General features: G+C 42.3%; 1 protein-coding gene across 2 annotated transcripts in view; it reads right to left on the reverse strand.

Annotated features, from left to right (window-relative positions):
* Positions 1-8,589: 8,589 nt before the first annotated feature.
* LOC143332654 (vacuole membrane protein 1-like) overlaps positions 8,590-17,070 on the reverse strand; it is a 57,257-nt gene continuing 48,776 nt past the window's right edge. For both annotated transcript variants that reach the window (XM_076750349.1, XM_076750350.1), the window contains 2 exons: positions 12,736-12,838; positions 8,590-11,562 (listed from right to left, as the gene is read on the reverse strand). In XM_076750349.1, coding sequence (XP_076606464.1) covers positions 11,419-11,562; positions 12,736-12,838 — 247 coding nt within the window. In that variant the 3' untranslated portion in view covers positions 8,590-11,418. The remainder of the gene's footprint in view (positions 11,563-12,735; positions 12,839-17,070) is intronic.

Below are 17,070 nucleotides of genomic sequence, written 5' to 3' on the forward strand. Positions count from 1 at the left end.
GAGAAGCTGACAGCAAAACTGACTGTAACTCACTGGACGAGGTGAGGGAGTTTGTTTTCCAAAAGAGAGCATGGACCACAGGAGAGTTTCAAACGCCAGATATCGAAGCATCTGGTGAAGTAATCCCTGGAACCCCTGCAGATTATTTTATGCAATGGGCCACTCGTCTCACAGGGCCAGCTATAATATATAGATAAGGTCAGCCACGATGGATTTCGGCTTAGATGTGTATCAGAACTATAGAATCAAATTTGTAAAAGGTGGAGTATATCAAAATGCTTGCTGTGGTTTCCGATTGTAAATGTCTGATAATAGATCTTTATATGGAAGCACGTCTCTGCCAGAATAAATAAAAAAAAAAGATGCTAAAAAGAAAAACAAACATGTATTTCCTTGCTCGAATGATTAAAATGTAGTCATGATTAAAATAAAAATACTCATGTCAAAAGTTGGAGTTTGACTAGGAATGACTAAGTGTTTTTTTTTTGTTGTTGTTGTTATCATGACTAAGGCTTCCTCAGTTTTCTTCTCCTGGCAAAAATGAGCTTCCATATCAGAGAATTTGGGGAAACATACAAGGAGAGGTAAAGACATCAATGTTTAAGTCACTTCAGGAAATTTCATTTATCTCAAGATTCTGATTGGATTTGAAAATAAAGTGAAGCACTGATACACAACTACCTTGATAAGTGAGGACTTCCAGAGAACTGTTCTACACCCCTTCCTGTTAGACTCTGTCTGCAGAGTCCGGCCTCCTCTTACAGAAATTCCCCTCTCTGGCACTGAAAGGATGCTGGGTCTGTTGACCACTGCAATGGATGTAGAGCTCAGGGACATGCGCGATGGCTGTTATACATGCTGCTCAACTGATGCAAGCAATCAAAAGCAGCAACATAAAATGGGAGTATGGAGCATTTTGGGGGCTCAGGTGAGGTTGTTAAAGCAGTAAAAGTCCTTTGGTGGAATATCACTGCAGAAAATCCAGTCCAGATGAGCTGGGAGCACAGTGTGTTTGTTGTGTAGTCTGGCATGGATGTGTCTGGTTTTGTTTGCTCTTTGTGGTTGTTTGCAGCACGTTGATGGGCACGCTGCATACAACCACACTGCATGTGGTAAACAGGCCTCATGCAGAGTATGTGGACAAGACTAAAATTAGCCCTGATTGCAATGCCATAAAAGCTGAGAGCTTAAGTTTGTAATAGTAATGTCATGTTTTTGATGCAGATATATAGACACAGAGGATACCGTGATGTATCTGATAGGTTTCTGTCTGTATTTTATTGAACATCAAAACAGATTATTGACTCTAAAATCAAGTTCTTTTTTCTTTGTTCTGACCGATGGGCACCAATACAATACAGCGGATAAGATAAGATAGTTTAGTATACACTGATGTTGCACATGAGTGAATTCTCAGTTTGGATGTGTGTTTTCTTCTGAGAGCAGCGTTGATGATAAAGTCTGACAGCAGCAGGAAGGACCTGCAGTATCTCTCCTTCACACACTGTGGGTGAAGCAGCCCCAGTCAGTCACTGAAGGAGCTGCTCAGTGCTGTCAGAGTGTCCTGCATGGGATGGAACATGTTCTCCATCATAGCTTAGCCGTCGTCCTCCTTTCTCCCACCACCTCCACTGGGTCGAGGGGGGCGTTCCGGGACAGAGCTGGCCTTCTTAACCAGTCTGTGAAGTCTCTTAGTTGGGATGCTGCTGCCACAGAAGACCACGCCATGGGAGATGGCTGGTGCCACCACAGAGTCAGTAAAGGTCCTCAGGAGTGCCCCCCGCACTCCAGAAGACCTGATTCTCCTCAGCAGATACAGTCTTCTCTGGCCTTTCTGATACACTGCATTTGTATTGTCGGTCCAGTCCAGTTTATCATTCAGGTGAACACCCAGGCGCTTGTAAGAATCCACCATCTCAATGTCTGTTACCTGAATGTTCACTGGTGTTGGAGGAGAGTGTTTACATCCACAGAAGTCAACCACCAGCTCTTTGGTTTTCCCTGCACTGATGTGGGGGCGGTTCCACTGGCACCAATCCACAAGTCCCTGGGCCAGTTCTCTGTAATGTTCTGTTTAGTTATTGGCCATGACATCACTCATCTACATTAAACACAATTTCTGGGTCTGATGTTAGTCTTTATGCTAAAATAAGATAATCTCCTCCTCACTGAGTCTAGCACCACAATTAAAGTTCAGGCGTGAAAGTGGTACTAATCTTCTCACGTCACTGAAACGGGCATCTTTCCCAAAATGTCAAACTTTAACATACACTTTAAAATGCTAAACATGCACAAAGCAAAGCTGAGCATAAGCACACCTGAAGCTAACAAAGTGCACTTCAAGCTGATGAAAGATGATGACAGTAGAGGTGATAAACCATTTTTATTTAGATGACAAAATGGGCTGCGTCCAAAATCACTCCGTCGTTCACCACTCTTTGCTCTCTGCTAAGGGAGTTCTATGCGGGGGACTCTATGATGAGCTCATCTGCAAAATGAAAAAACACTTTCAGACACTACTTTGGTAATCTTCTCTGCGCCCCTAATTACATCATTGGTGTCACATAATCAAAATGTGCCAGATCAGCATCGGCTGATGGACCATCTGTAATTAATACCAACAAGCATTTTTGTGATAAATAATTTCACAAATGAATAAATACAAAGAGCTTTGTGATGTTTGTGTTGTGACATGCTGCTCTGCTCACATTGAACTCTATTTTCACACCACAGCAAATGGATGTGTCTTGTGCCTGTCAAACCATGACCTTGAGGTTCTAGTGTTCCTGTTTTAGCTGGCCAGTGCAACTTCTTACCGTGTTGTCTCAAGAGTGTTTGGCATCCCATGTTCCACTCTGGATGACATCATCCTCAACAACAAGGTCATCTGCTTCCCATCACCTGATGAGCTTCAAAGAACTGCTGCTGGCTTCAAACGTCTATCTGCATCTGCAGCATCCTCCAGGGTTGTGGGCAGCATTGACGGCTGTAACATAAGATTCAAACCCCGACATGCAGATGCTCAGTGTTTCATCAGGCTCAGCTTTAAAAACTGCCCTTTCTGTGTTCAAAGACTGTACCCACCTGAACGCTGTTGTACTCTACGGGCTGGTGAAGGGAAGTGCACCCTGCTTTTGCAGTGAAGGTCATTGCCTGTTGTGCCGTTTTCACAACTTCTGCCTCAGACATGGAGGCACACTGGGGCCAGATGATGGAGATGGTCACCTTCAGCCAGACTGGCAGTGTGGGGAACAGCTGCGTGGGCACATGGCTGCTGTTCTCTCGGCACAAAACCTCACTCCTCCAGCTCTCCATGATGATGACTGTTATGAAGGAGACACATCGAAGTCACAACTCATTCATACAAGTTCTTTGGTCCAAGTTTCTTTCCATGTGAGCTTCAATTTATATTACTCAATAGTGTGAACAGTTTTGAACAAAATAGCCTTTAATCTCTGAGGTCTAAATTTATTCTTATTTATACAAATTTAATTCTGCTTCTTTTTTTTTTTTTTATTATTCTTTTAAGATCATTTTCACATTTTCTCAACGTTTTCCTCCCTGGCCTCCGCTCTTCTGCCCTCTCCTGCAGGTCCAGAATGGCGCGTCATGCCGTTGTCTTTTGGTGGTCTGGCCCTGACTCCCCTGACCCTGACACACTGCTGGCTCTGGTAGCACTGAACCAGGGGATGCTGATTCAGAAATTGTCATTGCCAGGCTGAGGCAATGAGGCATGGAGGCTGAATAGATGGCCTGCCACCTATTGCCTCATCCATGAGAAAAAACCACTTCCATGTTCCAGCAGCGGGCGACCCTGATTCAGTGCCACTCCCCATCAGGGAGTGGTATTTGTACAGTGTAAATCATGTAGTGTTCATTTCTAAAGCTCAATACAGCAAAGAAAATACTCAAAGAGAACAGTAACTGCAAGCTGTCTGTGTAATTTGACTTTTGTTATGAATACACTTCAAAATAAGGTGTTCCTTCAAAAGAATGTGACGTAACACTCCCATCCGGCAGCTGAGGCGAGACACTTGTCTGAGAAGAGGCGGTCCCTTTGTCTACTCAGACAAACACATTTTCCCACATTGTCATTTCTCTACTGCTTATGTGACACTCTGATGTAATTTTGCTGCTTACAAACTTAAAAAACTTGTAGCCCATCCAGTTTTAAGTTAGTGCTTCTGCCAGCACTGTACCGATAGAAGGCTGGATAGCAATAGTGAGCTGGGGCGCTAGCTGTGATTTGCACGAAATGCATACACATTAATTTCAAAATTTATTATATGGCTGGTTAAACCAACTTTATCATACTATTGAAAGTTAAACAGAAAGTTACTTCTATTTTTACAACACACTGTAGTCATGCTGCATTTGTGGAAAGGATATACAGTAAGAATAGCAACATTATCTCATTTTTCATCCACTCAGCAGTTTGGATTTCTGGTGTATAATATGTGTGAGAGCCTCGCAGGCCTGCTAGCTTGGCTATTAAAGGCCCAATATGTAGGATTTAAGGGATCTATTTGCAGAAATGGAATATGATAATCATAAGTATGTTTTCATAGAAGTCGTTTTAGAATGAGCTCTTTATATCTGCAGAGGGAGTGTTATGTTTCTACAGTGGACCTTTAAATTTTAGTCTTGTTTTTATTAGCCACACTGATGGTCTCAAATTTGGTGCAAACACTGATGGTCCCAAGGGGGGAAATCCCACTGAACTGGTGACTCCCTGACTTGCTCTAGCGCCAGCAGCAGAATGACATTTGTGGTTCTGTTTAACTAAAGCTGGAAATTTCCATGAGCAATAAATGAAGCTCTTCTACGTCATGGGTGTCTTTTCGCATGGAGGGCCAAAACTGAAACCTAATGGTGGGCCACTAGCCAAAAGCAAACACCTGTTGTATTATATTGCTAAGATACAAAATGGTAACAGGATCCCAAGTTCTCTTAACTGACAAAGTACAAAGTGTCCCTCTGCCTACCGTGCTCCAATTATGAAAAATAATTGAGAATTAGGGATCCCAAATATTTCAAGAGCATTAAAACCTCACATAAAAAAAACAGTAAAAACAGCTATTTATATTATAATTGATATTATTAATTACAAATCCCTGCAAAACTTTACCCTCTGTCCAAGCACACATCGATTAGCAGTTCTTCCAGTTCACTCTAGTGTTGCTTAATTTGCATCTACAGGAAAGGGCAGACCACACATTCCCAGCATTGGTATGCTCGGAAGGAAGCGTGAGACATTCCTGAGAAATATTTCTGAGATGGCATCATGTCATGACACAGAAGCCTGCGTTGACATGTAAAGCTGTGCTTAAGCTGCACTTTGCGCCTGAGGATAAAAGATGTTGCAGACGAGAGTCCATACTGTCAGATTTCAAGCATTCCGAAGGCTGACTCAGTGACGTCCTCTCACATCAGAGGGTGCGTTACGGGGTATCAGGTACACTTCAACTTTTCAACAACTTTATGCTCGTTGTACAATCAGGGATGCAGCTGCTATATTGTGGTTTCTAGTTTCATTACAGCAGTCACGTTCCCTGTGTATTTATGACACACCTGAATGACGCAGTTTCCTTGTCAAAAACTGCTGTTGTTACAGGTCTGAGACTCCTCTCTGTCTTGTTATGACATGTCGCCACATAAAGAGAAAAAGATTTTATGTAAGAACTCATTTATGAATGCAGCACAGATACAAACAGTGATTTGTTTGGCACAGCGGTGGACAAAAAGTTAAGTCACTGATATTTTCCTCTGAAAACTTCTTCACCACAAACTAGGAAAACTGGAAAACGCTTGAAGACAACTACTAATTGATTTATTTGTCGAATCCTTCAACTGTCTTAGAAAATACGACGAAAAATAGACACCGTGAGTCGGATTGGAGTATTAATTCAAGAAAAAGGCAGGCGGAAGAGCGACAGTGCGGATGTGTGTGTTTCATGACTGTACCCTGGCATTGGCCATTAGGCTGTCTGCCATGTTGGCACTGTGTGGGCAGTAACAGCAGATGCTCCTGACTACGCTCTGTTAAAATACCCACACATAATTTAGTTCAACACAGTGCAGGGACACGCGTTTTGTTGTGTCAAATTCAAGCTGAGAAACAGTACATCATTAGTTAGTAATGGTTTGAACGACTGTATTTAAATTATTATAAATCATACAACAAAAGAGGGCAGCTCAGTGCATGCTGATAAGCTAGACACTCGATCTCTCTGAATCGACCTAATGATCCAATTCAAACGAGACCAATAATATCTGTCCTCTCAGATGGAGTGAATTAGAAAGAATCTAAAGCACTGATAAGCTTGTTTGATCTTGGCATGCCAAAGCCACAATAAAGGAAACAAAGGCTTTTGGAGCTGGGGCTTTGCACTAACCACAGTTATGATGTGTGTGTGTGTGTGTGTGTGTGTGTGTGTGTATGCACACACATAAAAACATGTGTGTGTGACAGAGAAAGAGATAGCCACAGACATAAAGCTTACAAAAGTTGCACTATACGTACATGTTGTGTGTTTGGACATTCACCTTTTGATCCTGTTTGCTTGTTTTGGCTTTTAAATTCTTCTTCTAATCTGACTGTTTTAGCATTTTCATTGCTTGATTAGCAATCACTTTGTTAGCGTGTTTACAAAAGTTCCATGAAAATGAAGTTGTTAATATCATTATTATTATTCAGTGACGTAGTTTTTTAAAAGAAATGAAAGAGAACCATTTCTTCAGCTTCCTTGCCTTCGATGAATAAATCAAAAGACAGTGACCATCATTAAGGCAAGCAACTAGCACCAAATGAGAATTAGAAATATTTATGTCATGTTAAAAGACCACCTCTACATATATTGTCAGACAAGATTTGAATAATAATTTGTATTTAATATGTTTTTTTCACAAAAAGTTTAACTATTAAAAAATGTCACTGTCCTCAGTGTCAAACCTGCACACACACCACTGTGGACGGTCAGCAACAATAAGCAAAACACATTTTTGAGGGTTTGATTTTTTTCAATAGACAGAATGCAAACGCTTTTCCAGTGAGTTTATCAAAACATGTTCAGTATTTTACTATCTTACGATATCCTGCTGTAATTTTGAGCTTTGAAAATAATTTTCAGTATTATTCCTCCTAAAAGTCAAACGACAGCCCAGCTCACAGTAGTTTGATGCTACATAGTATGACGCTGTATCTTCTCTCGTTCTATAAACGGTGTGTTCTGAAAATAAAACAGTGGGTAATCCTGGGTGACATCCCCATAAATTGTAACTTTCCTTTGGTAAGCATGTTCCTCTGTACCATTCGGTCTGCCTGCTCACTCCACCGTGGTCTGATGTGACCCCCTGACGGCTTCTTACAAAAACAAAGGACCTTAATGTGATTTTCAATAAAAAAAAAAAAAAAAAAGAAAAAAAATCCACACGGTCAGCATAATTTAATGAGACAGAGTGTGAAAGGAACTAAGTGGATAACCAAATGCAGAGTGGGCTTGTGGGTGGGTGGGTGGTGGATGAAGTCAGTGATATTTCAGCATCCCTCGGTGGTTAGCCTGCTGACAGGGAGGGGAAAAAAACTGGAGTGAGAGACAGTGAGGGAGGTGGTGTGTGTGGGGGTGAAGGGGTGAGAGGATCACTGTGCCAGAAATTAAACCAGCGCCACCGGATTCAGCTGTAGTATATGTACAGCATATGGAGAGATCAGAGAGAGAAAGAGAGGAAGGACAAAAGCAGTGTCATTATTTGAATGTCAGTCCCCAGCCTGTTTGGACAGGCAGGATTTGCATGTTGGGTTTTCACCCGGAGCCCTGGGGTAGGGTGGGGTAGGGTGAGGTGGGTGGAAATAGTCATCTTCATGGTGCTCAGGGTGTGGCTGCTCTCGGAACAGGACTTTTCTCCGCAGGGGTCTCTCAGCGCAGGTCACACGTCTGACCACCAGATCACGTGATGTTTGTAGGCACCAATGTCGGGTTCCTGTTTTCTTTTTTTTCACCTCAGAACTGATCTGAGATCCGAAATACGTAATCATCACCAAATCAGTTTAAACAACTGTATATAATGGATTTTTCTGACCCAAATATTTGTGATATTTTTTGTAAAAGCTTGTGAAAAAACACCAACAAACCATTGTTTCAATTTTTTTAGAATTCTGCTTTAGTTTATTTTATAGCAAGTTAACTAAATGCAGGTCGTAGCAGATTTTTTTAAATGTAGAATTTTTGCACTTCAAATAATGCTTCACATAATCAATATTTACTAATACAAGCACAAATTCTATTTTATAGTCAGAGTGTTGACTTTAAATACAGCAACAGGAGTATAACTGTAGCTATGATTCACAACTCAGAGCGAATGCTTAACTTGGAATCTGAAATGGAGATGATGTCAGCGTGGAGAGAGCAAATCAGTAATGTGATAAGTGTTTGGATGTGAAACATAAGACGGGGAAATCGGAGTTGTGATGGACTCAGTATCCTCCTTGTCCCTCTTTCTCGGCTGACATGTGAGATTCTTTGGAGGCCTGAGGGTCAACACCAGCCTAGTGTGGTCAAGACTTATCACACAATGAACAGAAGACCAATCCTCTTTTCGACAAACTTTATTTATAGTGAAAGCAGATGGAAAAAAAAACAGTTCATACACATTTAAGGTACAGACATCTATTAGACAAGAAATACAGGCACTTACACATTGAAATATAAACAGAATTTCTAGACAAACATGCACACACACATTCAGACAGGCATGCCAAAAGGGGGCTCCCTTATGGAACAGGACATCCTGGAACTGCCAAGAAAAACACTCTCTAAGCCAGCGAGCCATTCCAGTGTTATCCAATGATTTTGCTTTTATGACCAGGAAAAAGTTTTACCCTTTTGCTCTGTTCTAGAAAAAAAAAAGAAAAAAAAAAAAGAATCTAAAATAAAACTGAGGCTTTGCGGCAAAAGTATCCACTGGTCAAGCAATGATTTTCAGCTTTGTATAATTACCAATTTGTGGCCCTTAGAAAAACACCCCCTCAAGAGAGTTGTTCCAATAAAATGCAGCCTCCTACAAAAAAGTGCGCATTAAGCAACAGAAGAAAGTACTCAGTAAAAGAGAAGAGGGAAGTGTAAAAGGGAAGGGGAGAGCTGGGTGAGCACTGCGTGTACCATACCTAGGGCTGGGTGTCACAATGTGATGTGTTGCAATAAGGTGTGTACTGTCTGGATTCACTGGAAATTCAAGAGGACAGAGCCAACTCTCTCTCTCTCTCTCTCTCTCTCTCTCTCACACTCACACACTCACACACATATATATATATACAGAAGTACACTATTGACTTCACTACATCTGCATTTGCAAACATGCGAATACACAGTTCCCCACATAAAACCACATAAAAACCCTCACAGACGTCAGCATGGAGGAAATAAACAATAGACCCATGTCTCTGACGTTTCACAAGCGGTTGGGATAAAGAGAAGTGACATCGCAGCACACACCTCTAAATGGGAACTGATGCTAACTGAGACAATGACAACAACAGAAGGAGGACAAAACAGGATGCTGGTCAGATGAAAGAGCCCGAAATGTCAGACAGCCTACAGACTGTTGTCGCCTTGCAATCTTAACAGCCAACACCAGTCTGATAAGCTATCTGACAGGCCGAGAGAGTGACGGACATGCCTGAGACGTATGCATGTACAGACATGACAACAATGAAAAAAAAAAAATAAAAGAAACAAAATAAAATCCTAATCCGACTTACCATGACAGCAGAAAAGAGGAGATGTGAATGTTCTGACTAGAGCCTGTGCAGAGCGCAGGGTTCAGCGCGCTCAACAGTACCCCTCTGTTTTGAATCTACTCGAGTGATTCGTCTCCTGGCTCCGTGACTGGGGCAGTGCAACGAGTTCATTCGAAGGTTCAGCCGAGGTAACGGCACAGACGCTTTTCACTGTGCGCTTGAGGGTTTCTTTTTTCTCCCTCCTGCTTGTGCCTGCTCTAGCGCCCACTGTGCTCAGTCCAGCGTAGCACAGCAGCGGTACAGAGAGGGAGAAGAAAATAGCACATTTCACTGGCAATTACGGAAAAAAAAGAAGGTACTGCATATATCGAGAGCCAGCTGACGTTATCCGACGAGCAAAAAGAGGGTAAAAGAACACTGATCGCATGAAATGCAGAGTTTTGTTTTAGGAGCTGCTCCTGTAATGTCAGACACGAGCTTGCTGTCCTCACCCCGGTTAAAATGGATAAGAAAAAAAAAAAAAAAGCTCCGTGGACAAGTGAAGACAAAGAAAAACACTTACCATGACACAGACTGTCTCTAAGTTAAAGGGAGCAGCTACTATCTGCTATACTGAGACGTCCAGGCAGACTCCTCGTCTATAAGTGGAGCACAATCTGCTTTAATCCATAAAAGATAAAAGGGAGAGCAACAAATGTGGCAGCTACGCAAACGCAACCTACTATCTCCGTCTCGCTCTCCGTCTCACACACAGGCACGCACACACAGTCGTAGATCTGATTCAATATATGGCTGCATCTGGTAAAGTAGCCCCCGGCTGACTCATGTGCTCTCTTCCTGGAAGCAGAACAATAAGGGCAGACAAAGGGACCAGCAGGGTGATTCATGGCCAATTTATCATTTCTCATCCAAAAGTACCAAGATGAGCTTGACTGCACACACAAAAGAAGTGGTCATCTAACGCACCACGAACAGCATGAAACATTCATGAACATCTCCACTACAGCTGACTCCTACAAAATGTAAAAATGAGATGGCTCTGAGGTGGACACAATTATTCACAGACCGCTCACATGTCGTATCCAACCACAGCCAACACTTGCACAACAACTCTACAGTACAGTAATAAATACAGAATATCGCATTAATAAACCAGCAGATATAGATAGTAATAAATAGGTTACTGAACCAAGTACTTAACGCTGCTTTTACAGGACGCACACCGCATAATCAAAAGTAATAATCCGAGCTTATTCAAATGAAGTGAACTCAAGTGACTCTACGGACATATAAGACTTTAAGGTTCTTCTAGTGGAACAAACAGTGCAGCTTAAGGCCTCACTGAGGAGAACTATTGCCAGCAGCTTCTTCTCACGTGCTCAGGAGCCGCTAAAAGCACCAACATGGACACTTAACAATGCAACAGCTTACTCGCACGGACCCAAACAAGCACCTACCTCACAGAGAACAATCGTGGAAATCACTACCAAATGCAAGGCCTTCAAAAGCAAGGAAATGGAAGTCCAAGTTCAACATAAACATGTTGCTACAATAACAAGAGAGAAACCAGATGGGGGCTGATATTGTGCTTCAGATAATGGTGGGGCATCAGCCAGGAGGGAGAGCAGAAATGAGGAAAGGAGTGTTGGGAGCTCCTGATGGTTCTCTGTGCTAGCTGGCCTTCACTCTGTCTTGCCCTCCGAGTACTTCTCCTGCTGCTTGCGCTTGGCGTAGCTCTGGGCCATGGAGTTGACAATGGAGCAGACAAAGAAGCATACCATGATGACCACAACCTTCTCAAAGAGCCACGACAGCCAGCTCTCCTCCTGCCAGGAACCACAGAGAGCAGAGAGAGAAGAGGAGCTCGGTCAGTAAACTGAGGGCCACCCCCCCTTCACCCGACACCCTGCTCTCCCCTCTGCTCCTGATGCTGTAGGCTAGGTGGGGATCCAGCTCCATGTGCAGGACAGATAGAGATCAGGGGTAATAAAACACGCGGCAGCCCCCACCGTCCTCCCTCCTAACGCCCCCACTGACCCCAGCCTGCAGCCTGCCTCCACCAAGTTAAATTGCCTCGCTTCTCTCCTGTAACTGCAGGAGGCTCAAGTTACAAGAAAAAAGGAACATTGTTCTAGAAATGCCTTAATCTGTCCTTGTGCAACTCAGTCTATGCTTTTTTCTTCTCCTTCCTAGTAAGCGCATAAAAAAAGAAAAATCGTTTTCAATGAATCACTGAGAGCAAGAAGGAGAAAGAGGGAGTGAGAAATAGAGAGGAGGGAAAAAAGCTTCGAAAGAGAAATAGGCTTCAGCTACAACTGGCTCTTTTTGTTCTAGACAGGGGGGTTTTGATGGATTGTCACTGGCGGAGGGGGGGGGCCCCCGCCCCGGTCTACAGTCAGTGCTGGGTTCAGGCGGGGCACCGAGTGCAAGTGTGTGTGTGACACATAGGGGAGTGACCACACTCACACACACACTCCCAATTGGTAAGATGGAGCATGAGTCAGCACGCCCCGCTCTACAGTAGTACAGTTCAATACAGCGAGTGGAGCCAGACCCCACACTGGCCCCTCTCCTCCTCCCCTCTTTCTCCTCCCTCCCCTCCAGCCCGCCCAGTGCAGCGCTACCCTACTCTGTCATTCTGGCCCTAAACAAGCCTCTGTAATCTACTGTATCACTACAAGTTATAGTAAAATCTACAGCATCAACAACTCTCCTATAAACATGAAATTAAGTTTAAAAAAACATACGTGAAACTGATTTAAATTTGCAAGTGAAAGCAAATGGTACAGGTAAAGAGGGTGAGGACAGAATGAATTGTGTCCATGAGAGAAAATGGGTCAGAGATATAAAAGAAGGCTTAGATAAAGAGAAGAAAGGGACAAAAAAGTGGAGGGAGAAGGAGTGAAAGAGGCAAAAGTAAGGGGGCCGCATTCTTTTCTTGGCGCGCACACGTGAATGAATAGGGGCTGTGAGCTGGGGCCTCAGGCCCCTGTACTTACAGTTGGGATCCCCTCTCCAGCATGATGGTGCAGCTTGGCCTTCTGGGCCTCCAAGTACTCCCTGAAGGGCTTCTGCAGTGCCGCACCCAGCAGTGGAACAGCTCTGCCTCAACCAACAGGGGGGGTGGGGGGTGGGGGTGGGGTGGGGGGGGAATGAGGGAGGGAAGGAAGAAGAGAGAAGGGGAGGGGGGGGGGCACACAAATCACGTCACATCATTGTTACTCACCAGCCCAAGGGCAGCAACAAAGGGAAGCATGTTGTCCTATGTCCTGTACAGTGTCGGTCTCCCCTGCTTCCTCTCTCCGAGAAGAGAGAAAGACCGAGAGAGCAACGAGTGCAATCCCTTCACTGCTCATCCCCACAAACACACACACACACACACACACACACACACATACACAGAAAAAAGTACAGACTGTACCACAGCAATAGGAAACAGTGCTGCTCAAAAACAAAACAAAAAACAGTCAAAAGAAAAAGAAATGAAAATAGAAGAAAATAAGATGGAAAGTTGTCTGGTCCTCATACAGCAGCCGCGGCAGCAGTAGTCAGCCACATTCTCCCGCTCTGCTCTCCTCTCCTCTCCTCTCCTCTCTCACACACACATGCTCGGCTTCCTCTCCCTCTCTCTCTCTCTCTCACACACACACATCGGTGAACTCGTTCAACTCCCCTGCAGTGCCTCCTCTGCCGCTGCAGCGAGGAGAAATGAACGACTTCTCAGAACTCTCACATTTATCACAGGCGGTTCCTGTAAGAACTGGTTTCAGCCAATTAATGAGGAAGTGAGTCGTACCCGAGCTGTGTCATCACTGGCTGAGATCTGGGGGGGATGGCCCACAGAGGGAGGGCGCTCCTGTAAGACAGCCCATATTAGGAAACCCTTTACAAGATTTAGCCACCAACTACAAGCATACTACTAACCCCCCTTCCCCTCCTCCTCCCCCCTCTCTCTCTCTCTCTCTCACACACACACTCAAAGAAAAAAAAAGACGCGAGAGACTGCAGAGAATGCCCTAGAATAGCGAATCAGTGGCCCATCCCTAGGCTGGAGTTAGTGATTAATCACTAAACAAATACATACTAAAGACCTTCACTTATTCTCTTTTGTGGATATACACAGTCAATTACATCCCCTTAGCTATTGTCTCAAAACATTCCTTATGTTCTGCTTATACGTCTTTTGTTCGTGGCATCATCAAAGCTCAGAGACACATCAAAGATTTTACGGCAGGTCTGCGTGGGCAGTCATGTCACATACGGTTGAGTTTATAGCTGATAACTTTCTCTGAAGGAGGCAAGCAATTTCCGTCTCTCCCCACCTCCACACGCACGCACAACCACAGATACACGAACACACACCTATGCTATGGTGAGAAAAAAAACACATTGTGTGAAATGATTGAGTTTACAACAAGGAAGCCTTTTAGTAATGATTAACTTTATACCAGGTAATGGATATCCTACTTGTGAATGGGCATAAAGCAGACAGGAAGTCTAACAGATGGATCACGCTTTGAATTACACAAGAGAAAATGGTTAGGACACACGGTATCAAAAATCAAGCTGGGATTTTTTTTTTTTTTGGAGGGAAACAAAGCCTCTCCTATTCCCATCCCCCCACTTCACAAATTCCTAACATCTACACACACAGAAACTTAGCAAACTATTTTAAAAAGATATAACCTGGATGAGCATGAGCTTGCACAAGAAAGGTTAGAAAACACAGGAGAAACACAACAGCTCAGCAGATGGAAGTAAACAGGCAAGAACAAAGAGCGAGAGAAACAGTTTTCAGAAATGGCGGGCGAATCATCTCCTACACGATGAGCAATACTGAGTCATGAGCCTGGGCAAATCCACCAACAAAGAAGCTCAAAGCTAGCAGTCTAAAACACGCTTTTAATGCCTCACAGCCAGGACTGACTCTTGGTCTTTCCATTAAAAATCTGCTGATTTTGTGCTTTTTGGGAATATATTTTCACTTTTTGCAGAAGGGGTGGTGAAATTGTTGGATTTAAGAATTTCTGCTGTAAGTGTGTTCAGAATTCATCCGTGAGTATCTGTGCTGAACATCTGTGTGTGTCTGTGAAGAAGTTCAGAAGATTATCTTTCTTAATCTGAGATAAAATGAGCTTCCTGTTAACTGGAATTAAATGAGAAATGTGTGTACCTTGTGCACACATTAAATATATGTAATAAATAGATTTATGTTGTACTGCACTGTAACTGCTGTAAAAGTTGACTTTGATGTTCAGTAAAAGTTTGGAAATTCAAAAGAGTATTTATAGTTCTTTCAAAGTTGAGATGAGGTGAGGCAGAGAAAAACTGGAAGCTGAAATTTATAACAGTCATAAGATATAATTTGGCAAACATTAAGCCTGAACTATTTACTCAGCAGCTACTGAACAAACTTAAACAACTGGTTTATTATAATCCTGTGCTTTAAGTGAGAGTTACAGAAAACTCCTCACTTGTATCTCTTTTCCCTCGGTGAGGCTCTGAAACACTGTGGCCTTGAGAAACAGGGAAATAAATCAGCTTGAACAAAACTATTTACAGCCCTTTTTAAATAGCTAACATTTTTTAAAGCTTGATTTTTACACTCCGAAAGCTCTTGACAAATTTCTGTTTGAACTTTTGAAGTTCATTTCTAACAAAAACTGACCATATATCAACTTATGGCAAGTATAACTTGGTAAAAAAAAATACAAAGGGCATGCTTGTTAGTTACATAATTTTGTTTCTTAATTAAATCTCAAAAATGCAGAACTACTCATGATGAAAATAAAGCTAACAGATTCACGTCTCTATTTTTATTGAATCAGCTGAGACAGCTGTGACAGAAATGTGCCTAAAATGACATTTAATTGACAGTTTTTGTCTTCCGGCTGTTTTTCTTAGCATTTGAAGCGGGCAGAATCTGACAATGAATTTGCACACAAATTATTGTCATACATCATTTAAAAAACAACAACAATTCTTCTATGTATTTCAGAAGAATCCTCCTTTTTGTATGTCTGTGTCCAAAAACATAAAAGGGCACAAGTTTATTGTCAAGTATAAAAGACTTGCAGTTAATCCAAACACATCTATAAAATACGACTCTTCTCACTTCCTTCCTCTAGAGGCAAAAATATGAGATAGTTAAAAAGAATAATAATAAAGATAATGAAAAATTTTTAAACGTAGGTGGTTTTACAACCACACAAGCCAGCATGTGTGGATCCTATCAAACTCTATAACAGCTGTTCTCCAATTGATTGAATTAGTTACAGAAGCTGTGCAAAAAGCATAAGATGCTTCACTTGCCTGGGTTATAAAAATGATTCCCAGTAAATACATATGGCTTATTACCAACACTATAGGTGGACTGCAGATACCTGCACATGTTCCTGAACACAAGCAGTGGATTAGGTAAATCATTTCTTAATCAACATCAAGTAGTTAACATGCAGACTGCTCGATACAGAAGAGCAAATCACTGTAGCTCCATGATTTAGTCACTAAATTAATCAATAAATTAAGAAGAAAGAAAAAATCCTGAAACATAGCAGTAAAAGCAAAATATCTCAACAATTTATGAGCTGCAACAAGAACATGCTTATTAATGAATTTATCAGATGTCATGAACAATAGAAACTAAGGGGATACACACAAAATGCAAGGTTGTAGCAATAATAGTTGAAGAAATCAGCACGTTAAAAGTGTTAACACTTCACTGTGTGTGTCATGTGTGAAGCAGAGCTCAGCAGCTCAAACAACTGACTTTAGGTTTTTGTTGATGCAGGTATGAAGCTGTTTGGATGTGTGATGAGTTCAAATAAAAAAGAAAACAGACAGAAAACTGACATCTACCATCCACACACACGCTGGCTTTGTTCAACTCTGTGCCATTCAAGTATGCAAAATTATTGTGTTTTGAGAAGGGGATTACCACTTTATCCAAAAATAAATTCAAAAACAGTTTGATCAATATTTTTGGACGTGAGCTGCTGTTGTTCAGAGACAGACGAGAAACCACAGCACCACCACCGTCCTACAAAGCGCCATTGAACCGATCACTGTTTTTTTTACATTTTTCCAAATCATTCTCAGTGCGGTCATACAGTACAACTGTGCCACATAAACATATGAACAAGAAACTGTTTGACAACATGCATCAGTGTGTTTAGTGAAATTCAACAATCCTGCCCATTAGTGGACTTTACAATCAAACTCAATTTTAGATTAGTGCATCAAAACAACAGCTAATTTAACCAGCTATTCAGGCTTTGGAAGGAGAGCTGATTAGATGCCATCACCACACACACCCACACACACACACACACACA

This window comes from Chaetodon auriga, chromosome 15 (assembly GCF_051107435.1).
Source record: "Chaetodon auriga isolate fChaAug3 chromosome 15, fChaAug3.hap1, whole genome shotgun sequence".
NCBI classification, from domain to species: domain Eukaryota; kingdom Metazoa; phylum Chordata; class Actinopteri; order Chaetodontiformes; family Chaetodontidae; genus Chaetodon; species Chaetodon auriga.